The following is a 17,460-nucleotide window of genomic DNA, read 5'->3' as shown; positions in this document are numbered from 1 at the left end:
AAAACAAAATTTCTTAAAAACGTTAAATCTTGTATGATTCATCTTCCTTTAAACTTAAAGTAATTGATATTTGTTGCAATCGAGCATTTTCCAATTAACTACATAAGCCTTCTGTTTTGCATAATGTAAGCCCCTACCCAAACTCTCCACAACCCCCATGATTCTATATACACTATGACATCACTCAACACTGGGGAGTAAAAAAAATAAATAAATAAACGTACATTTCCAAAGGAGCGCAGCAACAATGTATAATTAAATGAAATTCAAAAAAGGATCTCGACTTTACAAAACATCTAAATTTTGTGATCCCTAATAATCCAACCCCAGCTCTCTGTGCAGATATGCATGTAAATAAGCACACACACACATGCACACGCCTGTACATGTCTCAATTGTAAGTCTGAGACATGTGTGCATAAATAGCTCTCTACTACAATTCCGTAATTTAAAAAAAAAAGTTTGAAAATACAGCAGATCAGTGAATGCTGAATACTGTTCTTCACCTTTATAGTGGTGTATTTATTTATTTATTTTTTAAGTAGCAGCTCTCCTGAACCTCTCTTTCTCATTATATATTTGTATGGGTCTACCTCTAATTATTGAAAACCCACTTCACTGAAGTTCACAACGACAAGACATTATTACCGAAAATATAATTTTCTGAATGTGCACATCAACAGAGTTTTATCCGGGAAAGGAGATACTTGGCCACCATAGGGAAATTTGCCCTTTTCCCCCACTATAGTGGAATCTTGGAATTAATATATTTACTTAGGGGGTGTGGGGTGAAGCCCCCAACTTGGGTGGGTTTGATATGCTACTGTGTATTTGTTTTCACCTAATGGCCAAGTGTCTCCTTTACTGGAGTAAAATTCCAGTGATGTGCACGTTCGGAAAATTTCATTTTGGCAATGTTGTCTCATTGTTGTGAACTACTGTAAAGTGTTTTTTGATAATTATAGGTAGACCCATATACATACATTTACACACATATATATATATATATATATATATATATATATATATATATGTGTGTGTGTGTGTGTGTGTGTGTATATATATATATATGTATATATATATATATATATATATATATATATATATATATATATATATATATATATATATATATATTTATAAAATGTATATACATATACACACACACAATGTTCATACATATACCAACTTAGAGATCACCATACCACAGACAATATTCCAAGAAATACCAATCTCTGACTTAATGTATGCAACTCTGCATTTTTGTTCAGTCTTCTCAGATCATACAGTTTTACTACTCTAGGACTTACACTAGTGAGTCTTGAAATATCAAACCATTGCTTGTGTGACACACACACACATGCATTTCAATGCAGTGCTCTATATCAGAAATGTAGCTTTATCATCTCAGTGTTTCAGACATTACATAAAACTGAAAGAATACTATAAACCTAATATTGTAGCACTACCTGTGGCTATCTGAGAAAACTTTCAGATGACATTAAAAATCTAATTATCGCAGAAAGGATCAATATCAAACCCTTGCAATACATAACGTGTCTGACTAATTTGAAGAAAGAAAAAGAAAATGGCAAACAACATAAAGTAGACTGTGAATTAATAAGTAATACTCAAACCTCTGTACAAAAATCTACACTGTGACACTACAAAAGGAAATACTTAAATACTGACCTTGGATGATGATTTAAAGCGCTCTACATCCATCACACGGAACTTAATCGGAACATTAGGAATTAATACACGTGCATCATTATCTTTGAATCCTTTGGTTTCATAAATGTAACGGAAAGGGACCCTAGTATCCACTGTAACAAAAGAAACATCAGATGAAATAGAAACAGGCGAAGCAGTGAAACTATATCCAAGCATTTCTTTAGGTAATGACATTCCATCACCCAACAGACTGAAAAGGTGACTATAGCTTTTGTACCAGTCTAAAGTGACTTTTCTTAGTCTGATTCTTAAATTGTGCATGATCTCAGCAAACTAATGTCAGCATTAAACAAATCAGCTGCAATTCTGTGGAGTTAAGCCGTGACCTAATTTAACCTACCTTTATTTCACACCTCAGCCTCCTTACACTTACAAATGATGCAGTGAAATCTCAACTTCTTATAAAATTCTGTGTTGCTGAATCATTTATTGTTTCTGATTATCTTTTCTCATTACTATCCTACCTGCTAAACTGGAAACTATTATATCAGGCATTCCTTAATCCTTGGCATAAGTAAAAATCAATTTGTCTGATAAAAGATATTCTTCTGTAATCATCACTTGGATGACTCTGCAACCCCCTGCATTGGAAAGGATGTAACAAAGCACCCACAGCAAGTCTAACTTGGAGAGAGAAAGTTTATGGACTATGCAATCCATGACAAAACATGCGCACAAAAGCACATTTCTGCCAAATGCACACAAAAATCCTTCATAGGTGATTGCTAAGCTAATGTCCCTGGGTCCATTACAACTGTAGCCATAGGATTACCCTGGCATTATGCCACCCGACCTTAGTTCACATTTCCTCTGTCTAGTAGAGTCACTGGAGTTATCCCCGGGGTGAATTTTCTATTTCCTAGTCACTCAAGATTTCTCTTGGAGGGTCAGCGAGGTGCTCTGTTTGACATGTATGGGATGTCTATTCCATAGCATGGGCAGTCACTGGGTTATGAACCTGTCCCCTCCAGCAGGTTCTTGTTGATTGTGGTTATGAGGTTAAGGTCTCTGGAGTATGTGGTGTGAAGGGATTGGGGTTTCTTTAGATGTAGCATTTCTAACAGAGCTGGGTCAGACATGGCTTTGTAAGTCAAGCAGAGATCGCCTTTAAGTAGGCAATATGGGACAGAGAATAGTTGGAGTTTTTTGAGTCTGCCCATATAGGACAAGTGGTTAAGGCCTAGGATCCTCTTTGTGAAGTACTTTTGCGGCCTCTCCAGTTCTTGCAGGTGTCTAGTGAGGTACATGCCAAATGGGGCATTGTACTCTATGATTGGCCTAATGAGGTAAGAATAGAAGCAGACAATAACCTCTCTCTTCCTGGATGCAAAACCCTTAGTAAAGAGATGCGTCACATAGGACTTTCTGACCACAGTAGCAATGTGGTGATCAAAAGAGAGGTTGCTCTCAACCTGTGTTCCCAGATCTCTTATAACGCCTTCTGCATTCAGCGGACTAATATCAATATGGTAATTTATGGGAACCGGGTTTTTCCCAAAGGGGATAACAACACATTTTTTGGCATTGAACTTAAGACCATGGTTCTGACACCAGTCATTGGACTCAGTGAGGCCATTTTGTAGGATGTCAACATCACTTGGGGAGTTAATAGCTCCCAACTTGAAAATGTCTGCAAACTTTGTTAGTCAGAGTCCTTATGTGTTGGCCTGGACTTCTGAGAAGTAGCTACCAAACAGGAGAGGACCCAGGACCAAACCCTGTGGGACTCCACTTGTGACTAGTCAGCAGTCTGACTTGGAGTCAGATACTTTCACACTCACACTGTGGGTTCTGTGAGTCAGTTTGCAACCCACCTAGTGATATAGGGGTTGATGCCTAGCATAGTGACTTTTTCTATGATTCCTGAGTGAGAAATGGTATCAAAGGCCTTGGGCCAGATCAAGGTAGGCTGTTATGAGCCCCCTTGCCTTCATCCACAGCTCTGGTGACTGATGCAAAGAAGTCGACCAAGTTGAGCAGGCATGATCTACCCTTCACAAAAACAAACAGTGTGGGATCCAGAGTTTGGAGATTCCCTATATCCTTGTTTATTAGGTCCATCATGATGCTTTCCATAGCTTTGCATATCAGACTCATCAGGCTAAGAGGGTGATTGTTCCCAGGGTCTGAAGTTGCTCCTCCTTTGTGGAGAGGGATGACTGTAGCAGTGCGCCATTTGGTAGGGACAAAGTCTGGGGTGAGGTTGCGATTGAACAGGGCACACAAGTGAGGTGCCAGTTCACGCTGTAGTTCATGCAGATCACTGCCAAGGATATTGTCAGGTCCCACAGAAGCTGTATTCATGGCCTTGGACAGTGCTGTTTTAACCTGTGCAGCAGTAACACTGGGTGCCTGGCAATCTACTGGTATTGTGATTAGTCCTTTAGGGGGGTAAAGTTGGCACTGAATCTGTTGGCCAGTATATTGGCAATATCTGCTGGCTCGGTATAGGAGGTACCATTGTGCAGTAGCTCAGAGCAAATCTGGGTGTTGCCGTGGAGATTCTTTACATAACTATAGAAGGCCTTGTGGTTGTCTTTACTGTCTGCTGCAATTCTGTTTTCATAGCTAGCTTTAGAGGATTTGATGAGGGATCTCAACTTTTTGTTGAGGCTCATAAGGGAGTTTTTCCAGTCTTGGAATTTCACCTTATTCTGCATCAGTTTCCTCCTTCTGTTGTAGAGTTTGTTTATGGAAGGGGACCACCAGATTGGCTTCCATTTTTGGGGGGAAAAGCATCATGGTTCTATTGGGTATGGTGAGATCCATGCATTTGTGTATGTGTTTGTACAGTGCATTGGTGTACGATTCGGCTGTCATGCAACTATTCTCCATTTGCATGGGTGCCGTGAAGTTAGCCACCTCTGTTTTTAGGAGCCCAAGTTAGCTTTGGAGACGTTTTTCATGGTGATTACCTTTACGGGAGGGGGGGGGTGGATTTCCAAGGTGATTAGTTTGTGGTCAGATCTAATTAGGGAGGAACTGACTGTTGGTGTAGAGCAATGGTCTCCAGGAAACGCTGGGCATGAGTAGTTTTCCCAGTTAATGAAGGGGTTGTTGAAGTCACCTACTATGAGAGTATTAGGTTGGACCCTAATATTCTCCAGGGTGCTTAGGAATGTAGAGTGCGAGTATTGGGACATGGTTGGGGACCTATATCAGGCTACGACCTGAATCGCTGTCGTTAGTTGCACCTAAAGTATCTCTGATGTATTATGTTGGGCTACTAGTCTGGAGGTGTGTGCAGCTTTTATGAATATGGAAACACCACCGCCTTTGGAGCTTTGGTCCAAGTTCTGGGGCCAAAAGGTGTGGAAAGAGATATAGCCTGGTAGTGTAGGGGTGCTTCCTCCTGCCTTGAACCAAGTCTCTGTTACAGCACAAATGTCTATGTTCTCCATTTTAAAGAGTGGTTTGAGTGAGTGTATTTTGAGATTTAGACTTCGTGTTGAGCAGCATGACCCTCAGATTGCATTTGTTTGTAGCTGTTACAGTGGTAATTTGGATGTTGGAACACTGCCTAAAAAAGGCACTATAGGGGTGGGCAAGAGCCTTGGCCAGTATCCGGAAGCCCAGGGGTGACAGATGCAGGCCATCTCTGGCAAAGCATTGAGGTCTGTCAATCATGTCATCCCAGGCAGACAGATACTGGATCCCCTTAGATTGACACCAGCAACTTAGCCAATTGTTAAAAACAATCATTTTCTGCTTGTACTGTGGTATCATTCTGGGTGATGGTAGGATGCTGCTCAGAGCTAGGGTCATACCCACCTGGGCTACATAATCCGAGAGCTCCTCCATGTCTCTTTTCATGTAGTCAAGGGAGGTAAGTCTCAGGTCATTCACACCCACATGTACAATGACTGAGTCATATTTGTACCTGTTGTTGAGGGACCTGAGTATGTGTTATGTGGTGGATCCTGGCATGTGACAGGCAGCTGACTGCTACTTTCGCCATATTCAACCTAGTGAGTGGGACATCAGTGTGCCTCACTATCGGGTCACCTATGACTAGTGTGTTGGGCATGCTGTTTTGTCTTAGGGGCTTTGGTTGAGTGGCACACCATTTAGGAGAGCTGTGTGTCTCATGATTAGTGTTGTGCTGTGGTGGTAGAGTGTGTTTCTGCCTTGGAGGTCTCTGCTGTTTTGGTACATTTTTATTGAGAGCCTCCACAAAACTGGGTGTGTGGTTTGTGTTTTTATGTGAAGGCAGTGCTGGTGTGTTCTGGAGTGCTGTGTGTTCCATGTGGTGTGGTGCAAGTGTTGACCTTCTTCTCCTCACGACTATTCCAGTCTTGGCTGGAGAGTTGGTGGCTTCCAATTTGGATATATAAGTGCATCTCTCGCAAGTCTGAGTGTTGGGAGGTAAGAGGAGAGGGTTGTCAGTGTACATGAGGCAGTTGCAACATTGCCTCAGGATGCCCAAGTTTGCCAGGTTAATAGGAGAAAGCACAGGGAACTTACCTTTAGACATGCCTGGACGTGTGGGTATTAATAATAAGCATTGGAGCGGTTTCCTTTTAGAACATTTAGTGCTGATAGCACTTTTGTGTGCTACAATAATTGGTACAAGAAGTCTGGTAAAGTGCTAGGCTAATAAGCTAGTAAAAGTGGAGGAGAGGAGAGAACTAGCAGATCTGACAGAAAAAGTGAAGAGCAGACTTTGGCACCGCTCTATAGCAAATCTGTATCTGGACTAGACTAGATACAGGAAAGGGGGGAAAAGCGCAAACACTGGCTTTAAGGCCAGAAAGTTAAAAGAGATGGAAACCTGCTCAAAAGGCCAATAAACTACAATTTCCTGGGCCAGAGACCACTCTTTTTATGGTAGATGGCTACCTAGTGCTTACCAGTGCTTACCATTCACACTGACAAGCTAGAAGGCTTCCCTCCGACACAGAAAGGCTTGGGGGGGGGGGGCTCACAAGCTTACAAACAGTCCTGGATACAGCAAATCTGTATCTGGACTAGACTAGTTACAGGAAAGGCAGGAAACAAGCTTAGAAATGTTGTTTTCTTTTTTTGCAATTAAATTAAGAAATGACTAAAAACAAGTGCAGAAGGCAGTAAATTAGGATGCTACTAACAAGCAGTAATAAGTGCAGAGTACAAGCAACTGAACAGATAAGAGCACACAGAACAGCAAACTAAGACAGTTACAGTAAGAACAGCTGAATGAAGAATATCTTTTTTTCTGGGTGGGGGCTGAGTAGGATTAAGAGGCTACAGGGGTTGTCCTTCCCAAATGCTCTCTTTGTACACAGTAGATAAAGCTGAAGAGATGGGACTAGTAGGACTTTCTGAAATCAAAATATGATATGACTGTACTCAGTTGAGTGAGCAAATGAGATGGGCCCGTATCCAAACACACATTTACAAGAGGGGCATGCAATTTCAAAGCCACCAAGATTAACACCATAACAAGAACAGGGAAGGGGGGCGGGGAACAAGACACACTGAGACTACAATATTCAATTCAATTAATATTCAGTGAAAAAATAAATAAAATGCAGTACTATATGAAAAAAGTGCAGATAAAAGTGTACTTAATTTAGCTTATACGTCCAGTTGATGGCAGGTAAATCTTAGCTAGCCAACAGCTCAGATATTTAGCAAAATTAAAAAAAAATGATTTCTGATCCTTAAAGCTTTACAGGACCTTTTGGCCTATGTGACTTCAGCAAAGGGAAGGTGTGTTGTGAGTTCATTAACAGTCTGTCGATACATACCACCCTAGCATGCATGGATATAGTGTGACATGTATCCATAGAATCTACTCCAGTGTCAGTTGCTAGATCAAGATATTCTGGCAGCCATCTTCAGGGTATATTGTTTGGTGAACATCAGGAGGAGGTAAAAGGTCTGGCTGCATTACTTTGTGAAAGTCGGCCAACAATGATGATGTGAGTAAGGCTGAGACAAATAAGTCTCACTTAGGGTGTTGATATCTATCCTGGCAGAAGTGCTTCTGGTAGGGACCCAACATTCCCTGGTGGAGAGAACAGTAGCATTAGTGGTTACAGATATAAGATTACCACATATGGCAGGCTGTAAATGTTAAGGCGGTGTTATGTTGCAAAAGGTGCAAGGAAATAAGTGGTGTTTGTTGGGTCTACTCCTGTTAAATGAAGCAAAAAATGGCATCTGTTAGCATTTCATAATTCAGTGCCTATAGTCTACACATTAGGCCTAGAAAATGAGGCAGCATATGTGTGTGCAGTACTAGATGAAGAGAAGCATAGCAATTCTTATTGGGAAATGGATGAATATGCACATTCTGGGAGATGATCAGAAGCACCCCCCTGAACCAGCATCAGCTTGTACACAAACCACCTCAGAAGAGAATCTCTTTAGCAAAGTGTTTGTGTGTGTGTGTGTGTGTGTGTGTGTGTGTGTGTGTGTGTGTGTGTGTGTGTGTGTGTGTGTGTGTGTGTGAGATTTATTTAACATTTGTTTACTGGGAAAGTCCAACTTGGAATGAAGCCAATTTTCAGAGGCCCGGGGAGAAATGCTCCAGATACACGTCTTTGTAAATGCGATAAATTGGCAGTGCCTGTGAAACATACAAAGCTAGCAGGTTTTCATTTATTGGCCTCAGGACTTCCACATGTAAGGTAAGAGGTCCTAATGCTGCACATAGCAACACTATCCTCATTTAGGAAGCAGATGCCAGACAGAAAATAGTAGTAGTTACTGATTTGCACTGTGTGGTCTTTTTTCCAAATTCTCACACTTTTTTGAAGTTTTGGTTTCCTTTCTCTCTCACTTACCTTCCCTCCCTCCTTAATGTGGGAAGATAGTGGTGGGAGGGAGTTCTTGTCTTCTCTGTGGTAGAACTTCCCATTCCATCTTCTCTAACTTCTTTGCCAACAGGACATCTTTTTCCCTGACAAATGATGACTTCATTTAAAAACCTGCAACATCTGAAGGAATTCATGCCATGAATATTTCCCAAACAAATAAGGGAAAGCATATTTTGGACCAGAGCCATAGTATGCTTCCAGCATGAAGTGGTTTCACTTTTATACAGAGGTTTTTACTGGATATGGTGGCAACATGAATCAGTCTGAAGTAACAATATAAACTGTCAAAAGTATTTTTAACCCATTAAAGGTACTGAAATGTTCTCTTTCAGAAGGGAGATGCGAGATACTGCAAATGTCTCAATTCCAAAAAATAAATTGCACGTCAAGCCAAAATAAAATGTGATTCAAACAAGCAAATTCTGAAACCAGTGCTATTGATTATTTCATATTTGGTGAAGGACTTGTAGGACTGTGAACAGAACTAGAAATATGGAAGTTAAAGACAGAATATTGCTGGTGACACTTTGGGACAGATTCTAAAAGACTGGCTCTGATGTAAAATTGTGTCAATTGCAAAGAAATACTGCACTCCGTTTAAGTGACTCACTCTGTGGTGTAAGGCCCATCTATAAAGCAGGTGTACACTAGGGTACGTTACTGAAATCGAGACACCACTCCTAAATTCTGTCTCGTACCATAGCGACCTCTACCCATGGAGTTTATGGCAAAGGGGGGAATGGAAGTAATTTGTCAGTTCTTTGTTCTGCACCACGCATGCATGCACTCACACCTACAGGCATGTCTTCAGAATGTGGGCGAAAGTGAAGGACTTAAGAGGAAACGAACACAAACACAGAGAGGACACACAGATACTACACAAGGTACACCCAGCAAAGAAATGAAACAACCATTTGCTGTAAGGTGACGATATGTACATTTTTAAAAAAATAGGCATGCCCTTTCTTCTAATCTGTGTCATCACATTCCTCTTTTTTCATGTTTGTTAATGTTGCAGCACATCCTTTTTTTAATTTGTACCTTAACTGTCACATTTTCATTTTACACATTTCTTGCACTTAATTAGTAATTTAACTTGCTCTGCATATACCCACAACTTAGTACATGACCTAGTTGGTTTATCTTAACAGCCTACTCTTTCTTTTTCTTATAAGTGACTCATGTAACTCACATATTCTCAGGTTTTGGCAATTTCATTCACCTCGGTGAAATACACACCTACACTCTCTGTGAGACATTGTGATTGTAAAGAACAAGTAATGTATCAATGCACATTTTTTCTAGGCATTTCTTAGTGCTGTTATTTTTTATTTTTCCACCTCGGAGATAGGGAGAGCTACTTTATATCTATTTCCCCAGTGACAGAATAATACATACTTCAAAAAGTTTTGATAAGAACCTCAGGTGCATTTGTAGAATTTATAGCAAATAAAAGCTACCCATTTAGACAAGCAGGGTATACTTTCCTTCAATTTCTTACGCACTTAAAGTGACTTCTTACTGCTTAATAACAAACATATGTTCTCCTGTTCCCTACAAAGTTTAGTATTGTTTATTTTTATATACAGTGAGTTAGCAGATTATATCTTTTTCGGGCCTTTTGCCTAATCCACCCACAGCACTGAATACAGATCAAGTTCCCATACCCGAAGCCTCCAGTTTTATGTTAAAGTTTAGCTCTACAAGAGTTCTGAGGGGGGCTGCATTTTTAGTTTTTTCCTGCTATGAATTATACTTCCGTACTTCCTAATACAGAAACTCTTGACTCATAAAAATAAATATATTTCTTCCCTTTAGCAGATGCATTTGTTCATTTGAAGCAAAGACTTCTTCCTGCTAACACCATGCTATGTCATGAGATTTAACAAGCAACAGAGGCACATACTATAAGACTATCTGGTATTTTTCAAAGCTATGGAAACCTGAGGATCACATCTTGCAATTAGCTAGTATTAAACTATAACATTCTACATCTACCTGAATTGTCACAGACATTATACTACATTTAGACGTTAATACTGGGATTGTTTTTGTTCTCTGTTAAAATTCTAGTTCAATGTTATGCTTGAAACACACTAACAATCCATATTTGCCTTGAAATCTTTCCTTGTCAAGACTGTAGAGAGTTGTGATAGCTCAAATGTAGTTTGGAAATGTGGAGTGGCCAGACACGTTATTTTTATCGATAATATAAGGAGCGACAGCCATCCATCTAAAGAATGAAACTGTACTTGTTAACATATGTGATCTGCTGTAAAGAATAACTTTTAATCTAATTTAGGAGGGTATTAATCTAGGTTACTGACAACAACCAGGAATCATACTGGTTAGGAATGCTATTTTTGGTATGGTCATTCAAAGCTCTATCTGTATTAAATGTCATTTTTATTTAATAAGGTATACTCTTGTACTTGAAATAAGCTAAACTTCCCATTACAAAAAATTACTAGCCCATACTTTTTACTGACAGTGAGAAGACTTTAGTATCGTTTTAGATGGCTCTTAGCAGCAGTTTCTTCAGGAAGTAAGTGAATTTAAATTAGTTTTAACTACTTATACAACAGAAATTTAACCGCTTCAAAATGGATACTATCATAATTACTACTAAAAAGCTTGATAACACAATAAATTCAACTAAAACCGTTCATAAACATAGATTAGCCTCCAAAGCAAAGGACAATAAATAATTCAGCTACATCACAACATTAAGAAATAACACCCAAAATGACTTTGAAGTTAAACAAACTGACACCACCTACTCACAGACAATGCCAACATATTAGCAAATTCAGTGTTAATTTTACTCTAGAGACTTCTTTCCAAAGGCAGATATCCCTGAATCCTTTAACTACCCAGTAAGCACATATGAACATGTACTAAATATGCTTTCTAAGATAAGGATGCTTCTTCGATGAGGCCTAACTATATATCGGATTATTTAATAGACACTACTAATCAAGTCCTGCCAAAGAAACTCCTGAAGCTGCTCAACCCATGTTTAGGTACAGTTTTTGTCCTTTATGTTTGGTGCACCGCAGTAGTGATGCCACTCCACAAGACCTTGTCACAGAACCAGGAAATTACACCCCATAAGCCTACGGGTCTCATCTGCAAAATCATGGAGCATATTAAAATTAACCTTATAAACTATATCAAAATGTCAGCCTTGTCTGACGGCAGTTTGGCTTTGTCAAGGGAAGATCCAGTCTAACGAATATGGTTAACTTCTTTGAGACAGTTACAAAGGCTCTTGAGAGAGCGAGAGAGAGACTCTTGAGAAAGAAAGAGAGAGAGAGAGAGTGTGTGTGTGTGTGTGTGCCACGTGTTTAATCCTACAGTATGAAGGGAACCAGTGGTATTCTCCAGGACTCGGTGTTGGGGGAAAACTCTTTTTCAGCATTTACATTTCTTACCTTCAGAGCAGACAGCAAGAGCTATGGCTAACTGAGCATTTATTTTATTTTGAATTTGTTAACTGGGTAGAGCACTGATCCCACTGGGCCTATTTCAGTCTCAGTCCGGGGAAAAAGACAACAGATGTACGATATTATATGCAGAGTGAATGACAAAATGCAATACATACATATATTATACAAAAAATGAATACCATAGTTAGCTTGAGGGCATAAAGGCAACAAATCAATGATATAAGATACAAGAGATTGAAAAAACACTATACACATACATACATTATATACAGAGTGGAAATCGGAGATGGTCTGCTGAAAGACTCAATCAAAAATAGAGTCAGAGCAAGTTATGTAGGTGTAAGAAGTGAAAGAAGAGTTTAATGGATATGACCAGAGAGACAGCAGTTCCATTTTCCTAGAGTCTTCTAAAGTGCTTTCATTTCTGATTGGAAAATGGGTAAGAGAAATTATCTTCAGGAAAAGAAGTTTGGGACCAAGGACTGAGAAAGTATCATCTGTGCAGTGAAGTCTAGCTTGGTGTGTTTTGAGGAGGGAACATGAGTGGTTAAGATGTCTGACATTTATGTTGGTGCATCTCAGAATGATCTGGAAGCTGCTGGTGGGAAGGTGCTATTCTTGATTAGTTTAAACTGAGAGGCAAGTAGAAAGTCAGCATGTTTCACAAGTAGCCAGTGAGCTTTTCCAATGGTTTACCAGTAGTGTTCATTTCTTGGGTAAAGTGTAATGAATCTGCAAATGGCATTTGAAATGGACTGAATGGTGGATGCATTTCTTTTAGAAGCTGCAGCAATTAGGAGGAGATAATATTCTAGCTGAGCCATTAAGATACCATTGGCCTATGGCATTTTTACAAGGTCTGGACAGAATAGGGGAGATTCTATTAGCCCAGAACAGGTGAGTAACGATTTTTTTGTGCGTGTAGTCCAGATGGAGTTGGAAATTTAGGAAGGGATCCAACTAAATCCCTAGGTATGTGAATGAAGTGACATTTTCAATAGTGTTAAGATGACAGAGGATTTTTACAGGTCTGGAGATAGCACTGAGCTTTCACATAGTGCCAAAAGGCATTTTTTTTTTCATTTAGAGGAGTTTAGTAGTAATTGTTTATCACTGAACCAGTGAACAACAGTGTGAATGTCAGACTGAAGTTCAAGTTCACGAGAATAGTGTGACTGCAGTTGAATAGGATGGTTTATTATCAAAGGCCTGCAAATCTCCTCATCAAGTAATGACTTACCTGAAACAAATGAGTGAAAATGATATCCAGTGAGTCCTCACACTGCCAAACACGATAATGTTGATAATGTCGACTTCGACATTATCCAACTTACCTTGACGTCCACAGATGTCCTACACACATTCCCTGCACCCCCCATGTAAGGGGGGGCTGTACTCCCCACACCCCCTGCTAATTATATAGTCCAACTCAGAGATCGAACTACAGTAAGGAAAAGGGTAATTTTCCTGATCCCTCCTGTAGTGTGTTCAATTGTAAACAGCAATTCTCAAAACCACGAATGCAAGCTGTGTCTCGACGTTCCAGATGCAATGGGATTTCAAGTCGGGACTTCATATTTTGGACCTGTACCCTCGACCAGCTAAACAACGGTAAATTGCCTTAAAAACTTTTGATAGTAAACCAAATAGGACCTTGTAATCAGCATAATGCAGGACAGGAAGATGGCGCAAGTCAAAAGGAAGTTTGTTAGCATATATAGAAAAAGGAGAGGTGTGAAAACAGATCTTGCGGGACACCTTTCTGCAGTGGGACTGATGTAGAGACTGAACTGAATTTTTTTTTGAAAAGTGGTGGTTACTGGTTAGAGTAGTTGTTTTTGAACCAGGGTAGTGTGTCATCACTAAAGCCTATTTCAGTGAGATTGTGTAGGAGAATTGAGTAATCAACGAGATCAAAGGCTTTGGTGAGGTCAATAAAAAAAGAATGTTGTCACCGAGTGTCCAGACAGCAGTGGATGTAACACAACCAGACCAAAAGCCATGCTTCTTTTGAGAGAGAAAGTTATACTGGGTGATGTACTGAATGAGTAGCAATTAGAACAATTTTTCCAGAAGTTTTATTGGGCAAGGAAAAATGGACAGAAAGTATGATGGATTGGAGGGACTGGGTTTCTTAAGGAATGCATTTTACAACGGCATTTTTCCAGATATTAGGTATATCATCGACTGTAATCCACAGGCTGCAGATATGTTTCAATGCGGTTATGATGATGTCTCTGTAGTGATAAACCATGGTGAAGGTTGTCAGTGGCGGGGGGGGGGGTCTATCAGGTTTAATCTGCTCAAGCACACAGTAGAGGTCATTGGATGTGATAGTTCTGAAGTAGAATGAAGGGATGCATGGATGGAAGGTGGGAGTGTCAGATGCAGTTTGGGATTAACTAGAGAAAGGGCTGGGAAAGTTCCTGAAATAGGAAAGGAAAAGCGAAGGCAGAAAGTCGAGAGGAAGACAGCTGAGCTTGTTCCATTTGTTTCTGAGGTGATTTTATTAGTGAGGTTTGGAATAATTTCATCAAGTGACTTATGTCTGTGTAGAGTTTGCTTGACAAGGTTGCATAGCTGTGTGGAGCACTGTCTGCTTATAGTAAGAAGCACCTTTTGAGAATGCTATGCCTTGACTTAGAGTTGGAGAAGAGCTTTAATCTCACAAATTAACCAGTTATTAGTTTTAGGTTTGCATAGCCTTTGTGTTACTGGGAAGGAGGAATTTTGCAGGTCAGTCACTATAGTGATAACCAGTTCTGCAGCGGTGTTAGGGTCAAATGAGTTCAGAACTGGAAACCAGTCAACTGAGGAGAGGATGGATTAATTTTTTTTTTAAAACAAGAAACATCTTTATTAAATTATCAGTTATTACATAGGCAATCATATATTTATAGAAAAGCAGCAAAAAAACGATCAGCAACAGGAACAGGATTCTAATGCCAACGATAAACCAAACGTAAGAAAACACAGTCAATGGCATACACAGAATCCAAAGGAGGTGGTGCTGTTATGGTGATGTACAGGCTGTGCATGTTGCTAAGTATACAAGCCCTCTGCTCATACAGTCTGTTCCCGTAGCAAACTTGTGAAAGCGCTACTCTTTTATTAAATATTTTTGGTCTATAGACTGTTGCTGCACTTCATTATTGTCTACTATTACTGCCTATTGGGATTATTACATCGTAATTTCAACTGGATATTGTTGTAAGCGATTACTTCTTTAGTGATAACAGCACAACCTCCTTTGGATTCTGTGTATGGCACTGACTGTGTTTTCTTACGTTTGGTTTATCATTGGCATTAGAATCCTGTTCCTGTTGCTGATCGTTTTTTTGCTGCTTTTCTATATACATTTAATTCTCGATCATCAACGGAGGATGGCGGTGACTGCAAATGCGTGTGTGGAGCTACCATATAACCTGGAAGGTGAGGGTATTGGAAACCGGAAGAGAAACCGCTTCCAGGAGTGTATTGAAGCATCTGATAATATGCTTCTACTCTGGGACTATGAGTCTGAACAGGGCGACGAGTATAATGAGAGCGACGATGCAGTGGGGTTATCCGACGATCTAAATACCCTTGAAATGGATTTTCTTAAGCTTAAGAAACTACAACTTCAAAGACAGCACTTCGAAGCATGCATTCAGAGGAAGGTGGTGCCTCGTGGCTTAAGGGTACTCAAGATGCCGACGTCAGGTACCTTTTACCCTGAACTACTTTACAAGTGGCAGCAATTAAATATTAATCTGAGTTTTGATTACATGAGACTATTAAATAACTTTCATAAACAGGAAGAGGATGTGTTGAGGAGTAAAGTAACTGATGAATATAAAAACATTTTGTCGAAGTATAAGTCGCGCAAAACTGAGCAACTTTTAGAGAGACTTTTGGACAATGTATCTCTATATGAGAAACGCGTCTTTGAGCAGAAAAAGAGTAAACTATATAGGGACATCAAAGACTTTAACAATAATCAGGTCTTTGTTTGGCCGCCCTTTAACGCGAAGAATACACAGGAGCCAGCTTCTGTTACTAATGAAGCAGAGAATAGAATGTTGAATGATGTTAACGTTATTTCTGATACTAATGTCATTAGTCATGTATCTTCTTCTTCTAAACGTGATAGTAATGGTTCAATTGTAAATAATTTCAATGACAATATTCAAGTTAATACAAATGATACAGAGGCTATAGATAGGAGGGACATTTCATTAGGTAATCTGAATATAACAATGAACAGGAGTATACCCCTAACACCGGAGGTAGTGGTAAGGAGGAAAATACACAGGAATAATTCTGGAACACAAATTAGTAAATCTAATGCTCCTTTCCCCATAGCTGTACATCAGTCTATGGAAAGAAAGAGATCTATAAGCAGGGGAAGACACAAAAGGAAACTACAAGAAAGCGAATATGTTGGCCCCACCTTGAAAAAGATGTGGGAGAAGATGTGAATTCATTAGTAGTGAATTTATCAGATAGGAAATTAAGTTTGGAAGAGAAACAACTTCTTAACAAGGGTCTTAGTTTTATTCCAGCCAGCAAAGGTGATATTACTGACATGATTATAGATGTAAAGAAATTTGTACGCAATGTACAGCTGAAGTTAGAGTTTAATAACACTAATAATGTACGTTTACCTACGTCTCTTTTTCGTCCATATAGCACATACACGCCCATTTTGCATCCACTATTGGACACTTTTTCTAAACTAGTTGAAAATGATTTATATAGGCACTATAATTGTTCTAGAACTATTAATAGGACATATTATAAGGACAATTTAAATAAGGCTCAGCGCAATGCTATGATTCTCTTAAAGAAAGATGAGACATTAATAGTGAGACCAGCAGATAAAGGGGGACCGGTTGTTCTTATGAATAGAGTGGATTATGTAAAGAATATGAATGATATGTTGAGCGATGACAGATTCTATGATAATATAGATATGTCTATTGCACGTGACAAAGTTTATATGGTGTATATTATGCTTGATGAATTGTTAACAAGTGGTGATATAGAAACTGAACTTTATAAATACTTTAAGATAGATAATCCGTTAATCCCTATACTTAATGGATTGCCTAAAATTCACAAAACATTAATTAATCCACCTATGAGACCCATTGTTTCAGGCCAGGGATGGGTCATTGAGGCACTTGCTATATACTTGGAATAGTATCTAGGACCCTTGGTTCGTGCCAGTGAATATATTTTAGTAGACAGCAAACAGTTTTTAATAGATTTATACACATATACCAAGACCCTGAGTGAAAAGGAACATTTTATTTTAGTCACTATGGATGTAGTAAGTCTATTTACAGTTATCCCTAATGATGATGGTGTTCATAAAATACAAGAATATCTAAGGAGACACACAGATATGAACAAGGAGAGAATTGATCTCCTGACCTTATTTTTGGAGACAGTACTTACTACCAACTTTTTCTTGTTTGGTGATAATTTAT

At 39.3% G+C, this 17,460-nt stretch overlaps 1 protein-coding gene across 1 annotated transcript in view; it reads right to left on the bottom strand.

Moving 5' to 3' along the window:
* PLD1 (phospholipase D1) overlaps positions 1-17,460 on the bottom strand; it is a 1,505,857-nt gene that overhangs the window by 1,127,395 nt on the left and 361,002 nt on the right. Inside the window, exon 3 of the mRNA XM_044070047.1 lies at positions 1,693-1,826. Coding sequence (XP_043925982.1) covers positions 1,693-1,826 — 134 coding nt within the window. The remainder of the gene's footprint in view (positions 1-1,692; positions 1,827-17,460) is intronic.

Source organism: Protopterus annectens, chromosome 4.part1 (genome assembly GCF_019279795.1).
Source record: "Protopterus annectens isolate FY-2018-M chromosome 4.part1, PAN1.0, whole genome shotgun sequence".
NCBI classification, from domain to species: Eukaryota; Metazoa; Chordata; order Ceratodontiformes; family Protopteridae; genus Protopterus; species Protopterus annectens.
Note: the sequence above shows the minus strand (reverse complement) of the source record. Positions and strands in the feature narration are given on the sequence as shown.